The sequence below is a fragment of the Oncorhynchus clarkii genome, chromosome 13, assembly GCF_045791955.1.
Source record: "Oncorhynchus clarkii lewisi isolate Uvic-CL-2024 chromosome 13, UVic_Ocla_1.0, whole genome shotgun sequence".
Classification (NCBI taxonomy): domain Eukaryota; kingdom Metazoa; phylum Chordata; class Actinopteri; order Salmoniformes; family Salmonidae; genus Oncorhynchus; species Oncorhynchus clarkii.
In genome coordinates this window covers 5,327,553-5,332,552 of record NC_092159.1, presented here as the reverse complement: position 1 = coordinate 5,332,552, position 5,000 = coordinate 5,327,553, and the positions used below count along the sequence as shown (strand labels likewise).

Sequence of the window (5,000 nt, the reverse complement as noted above, 5' to 3'; positions counted from 1 at the left end):
AAAATGAGTCGAAGGCTTGTTTGAAATCAACAAATCAACAGAAGACTTTGTTTTGGTTTCTTTGTATGTCAATTAGGGTGTGCAGGGTGAATACGTGGTCTGTTGTACGGTAATTGAGTAAAAACCCAATGTGACATTTATCTCTCTCTCACTTCCTCTCTGTGTTTGTGTGTGTGTGTGTGTTCACATGTGTGTGTGTGTGTGTGTGTGTGTGTGTGTGTGTGTGCGTGTGTGTGTGTGTGTGTGTGTGTGTGTGTGTGTGTGTGTGTGTGTGTGTGTGCGTGTGCGTGTGTGTTTGTAGCCTGTAGGGTAGACCAGGCTGGGCCCCATGATGAGTTGAGTCCCCCTCCCCCACCCCTCCTCTCCCAGCGTAGCCAGGTGGGATGTTCCAGATGTGTGTCCTCTTATCTCTGCTCACCCTCTCTGGCTACACCCAGGTAAGTCTCTCTCTCTCTCACACACACAATGTTCCTACGCTGCAGGATTTACATAAATTCCTTGAAGACCTGCACGAACACACAATTGTGATACAGCCTGAATCCTAGTCACTGGTCCAGGATCAGCCTAGTCACTGGTCCAGGATCAGCCTAGTCACTGGACGAGGATCAGCCTAGTCACTGATCCAGGATCAACTTAGTCACTGGTCCAGGATCAGCCTAATCACTGGTCCAGGATTAGCCTAGTCACTGGTCCAGGATCAGCCTAGTCACTGATCCAGGATCAGCCTAATCACTGATCCAGGATCAGCCTAATCACTGATCCAGGATCAGCCTAGTCACTGGTCCAGGGTCAGCCTAGTCACTGGTCCAGGATAAGCCTAGTCACTGATCCAGGATCAGCCTAATCACTGATCCAGGATCAGCCTAGTCACTGGTCCAGGATCAGCCTAATCACTGATCCAGGATCAGCCTAGTCACTGGTCCAGGATCAGACCGTGTTAATGGACTAAATATTACAATCCCGTTTGCTGCAGAATTATTCTGCTGTGACAAACGGAACAAATTAATTAAGGGCTCCCGAGTGCATCTTAGTGCAAGAGGCGTCACTACAGTCCCTAGTTTGAACCCAGGCTGTGATTGGGCGGCGCACAATTGGCCCAACGTCATCCTGGTTTGACCCGGGGTAGGCCGTCATTGTAATTAAGAATTTGTTCTTAATTGACTTGCCTAGTTAAATAAAGGTTAAATAAAAAATATATTTAAAAGAGAGTACATTTGTACAGACACTTACACACACACACACACACACACACACACACACACACACACACACACACACACACACACACACACACACACACACACACACACACACACACACACACACACACACACACACACACACACACACACACACACACACACACACACACACACACACACACACACACACACACACACACACACACACACACACACATTTAGTTAGAGGGAGGTTCAGCAGAGTCGAATGACTGTTCTCCTTTTGTACCCAGGTCTCCTCGGCTAAATCTCTGAAGCTCCTGATGGAACAATGGACGAGCTACAAGAACCAGTGTTCTCAGAGCATCGTCGCCACGCCTCCCGCCACAGGTCAGTCTCAGCCTCACGCTGTGATGTTGTTGTAGCTGTGTTATATCGGTGTGTTATAGCTGTGTTATAGCTGTGTTATAGCTGTGTTATATCGGTGTGTTATATCGGTGTGTTATAGCTGTGTTATAGCTGTGTTATATCGGTGTGTTATGTTGGTGTGTTATAGCTGTGTTATATCGGTGTGTTATATTGGTGTGTTATAGCTGTGTTATATCGGTGTGTTGTAGCTGTGTTATATCTGTGTGTTATAGCTGTGTTATAGCTGTGTGTTATATCGGTGTGTTATAGGTGTGTTATATTGGTGTGTTATAGCTGTGTTATATTGGTGTGTTATATTGGTGTGTTATATTGGTGTGTTATATTGGTGTGTTATAGCTGTGTTATATTGGTGTGTTATATTTGTGTGTTATATTGGTGTGTTGTAGCTGTGTTATATCGGTGTGTTATATCGGTGTGTTAAAGGTGTGTTATATTGGTGTGTTATAGCTGTGTTATATGGGTGTATTATAGCTGTGTTATATCGCTGTGTTATAGCTGTGTTAAATTGGTGTGTTACTGTGTGTTATATCGGTGTTATATCGGTGTGTTGTAGCTGTGTTATATCGCTGTGTTATATCGCTGTGTTATAGCTGTGTTAAATTGGTGTGTTATATCAGTGTGTTATATCGGTGTGTTATATTGGTGTGTTATAGCTGTGTGTTATATCAGTGTGCTGTAGCTGTGTTATATCAGTGTGTTAAAGCTGTGTTATATCGGTGTGTTGTCGCTGTCTTATATTGGTGTGTTGTCGTTGTGTTATATCAGTGTGTTGTAGCTGTGTTATATCAGTGTGTTGTAGCTGTGTTATATCAATGTGTTGTAGCTGTGTTATATCAGTGTGTTATATCAGTGTGTTGTAGCTGTGTAATATCAGTGTCTTGTAGCTGTGCTATATCAATGTGTTGTAGCTGTGTTATATCGGTGTGTTGTAGCTGTGTTATATCAGTGTGTTATATTGGTGTGTTACATTGTTGTGTTGTAGCTGTGTGATATCAGTGTGTTATAGCTGTGCTATATTGGTGTGTTATAGCTGTGTTATATCAGTGTGTTTTAGCTGTGTTATATCAGTGTGTTGTAGCTGTGTTATATCAGTGTGTTGTAGCTGTGCTATATCAGTGTGTTGTAGCTGTGTTATATGGGTGTGTTATAACAATGTGTTGTAGCTGTGTTATATCGGTGTGTTGTCGCTGTAGTATATCAGTGTGTTATAGCTGTGTTCTATCGGTGTGTTATAGCTGTGTTATATCAGTGTGTTATATGGGTGTTATATCGGTGTGTTGTCGCTGTGTTATATTGGTGTGTTGTCGCTGTGTTATATCAGTGTGTTGTAGCTGTGTTATATCAGTGTGTTATATGGGTGTTATATCGGTATGTTGTCGCTGTGTTATATTGGTGTGTTGTCGCTGTGTTATATCAGTGTGTTGTAGCTGTGTTATATCAGTGTGTTATAGCTGTGTTCTATCGGTGTGTTGTAGCTGTGTTATATCAGTGTGTTGTAGCTGTGTTATATCAGTGTGTTGTATCTGTGTTATATCAGTGTGTTATAGCTGTGTTATATTGGTGTTATATCAGTGTGTTATAGCTGTGTTATATTGGTGTGTTATATCGGTGTGTTATAGCTGTGTTATATGGGTGTGTCATATGGGTGTGTTGTAGCTGTGTTATATCAGTGTGTTGTAGCTGTGTTATATCGGTGTGTAATATCAGTGTCTTGTAGCTGTGCTATATCAGTGTGTTGTAGCTGTGTTATAGCTGTGTTATATCAGTGTGTTGTAGCTGCGTTATATCAGTGTGTTGTAGCTGTGTTATATCAATGTGTTGTAGCTGTGTTATATCAGTGTATTGTAGCTGTGTTATATTAGTGTGTTATATCAGTGTGTTGTAGCTGTGTAATATCAGTGTCTTGTAGCTGTGCTATATCAATGTGTTGTAGCTGTGTTATATCGGTGTGTTGTAGCTGTGTTATATCAGTGTGTTATATTTCGGTGTGTTATATTGTTGTGTTGTAGCTGTGTGATATCAGTGTGTTATAGCTGTGTTATATTGGTGTGTTATAGCTGTGTTATATCAGTGTGTTGTAGCTGTGCTATATCAGTGTGTTGTAGCTGTGTTATATCAGTGTGTTGTAGCTGTGTTATATCAGTGTGTTGTAGCTGTGTTATATCAGTGTATTGTAGCTGTGTTATATCAGTGTGTTATATCAGTGTGTTGTAGCTGTGTAATATCAGTGTCTTGTAGCTGTGTTATATCGGTGTGTTGTAGCTGTGTTATATCAGTGTGTTATATTTCGGTGTGTTATATTGTTGTGTTGTAGCTGTGTGATATCAGTGTGTTATAGCTGTGTTATATTGGTGTGTTATAGCTGTGTTATATCAGTGTGTTGTAGCTGTGCTATATCAGTGTGTTGTAGCTGTGTTATATCAGTGTGTTGTAGCTGTGTTATATCAGTGTGTTGTAGCTGTGCTATATCAGTGTGTTATATCAGTGTGTTGTAGCTGTGTTATATTAGTGTGTTATAACAGTGTTTTATATCAATGTGTTGTAGCTGTGTTATATCAGTGTGTTATAGCTGTGTTATATGGGTGTGTTATAGCTGTGTTACAGCAGTGTGTTGTAGCTGTGTTATATTGGTGTGTTGTCGCTGTGTTATATCAGTGTGTTGTAGCTGTGTTATATCAGTGTGTTGTAGCTGTGTTATATCAGTGTGTTGTAGCTGTGTTATATCAGTGTGTTGTAGCTGTGTTATATCAGTGTGTTGTAGCTGTGTTATATCAGTGTGCTGTAGCTGTGTTATATCTGTGTGTTATAGCTGTGTTATAGCTGTGTGTTATATCGGTGTGTTATAGGTGTGTTATATTGGTGTGTTATAGCTGTGTTATATTGGTGTGTTATATTGGTGTGTTATATTGGTGTGTTATATTGGTGTGTTATAGCTGTGTTATATTGGTGTGTTATATTTGTGTGTTATATTGGTGTGTTGTAGCTGTGTTATATCGGTGTGTTATATCGGTGTGTTAAAGGTGTGTTATATTGGTGTGTTATAGCTGTGTTATATGGGTGTATTATAGCTGTGTTATATCGCTGTGTTATAGCTGTGTTAAATTGGTGTGTTACTGTGTGTTATATCGGTGTTATATCGGTGTGTTGTAGCTGTGTTATATCGCTGTGTTATATCGCTGTGTTATAGCTGTGTTAAATTGGTGTGTTATATCAGTGTGTTATATCGGTGTGTTATATTGGTGTGTTATAGCTGTGTGTTATATCAGTGTGCTGTAGCTGTGTTATATCAGTGTGTTAAAGCTGTGTTATATCGGTGTGTTGTCGCTGTCTTATATTGGTGTGTTGTCGTTGTGTTATATCAGTGTGTTGTAGCTGTGTTATATCAGTGTG

The 5,000-nt window shown here is 40.4% G+C and overlaps 1 protein-coding gene across 1 annotated transcript in view; it reads left to right on the top strand.

The window, feature by feature from the left end:
- The first annotated feature begins 330 nt into the window (after positions 1 to 330).
- LOC139423725 (glucagon receptor-like) overlaps positions 331 to 5,000 on the top strand; it is a 19,331-nt gene continuing 14,661 nt past the window's right edge. The window contains exons 1-2 of the mRNA XM_071175340.1: positions 331 to 437; positions 1,475 to 1,571. Of these exons, the coding sequence (XP_071031441.1) occupies positions 384 to 437; positions 1,475 to 1,571 (151 nt within the window). The 5' untranslated portion in view covers positions 331 to 383. The remainder of the gene's footprint in view (positions 438 to 1,474; positions 1,572 to 5,000) is intronic.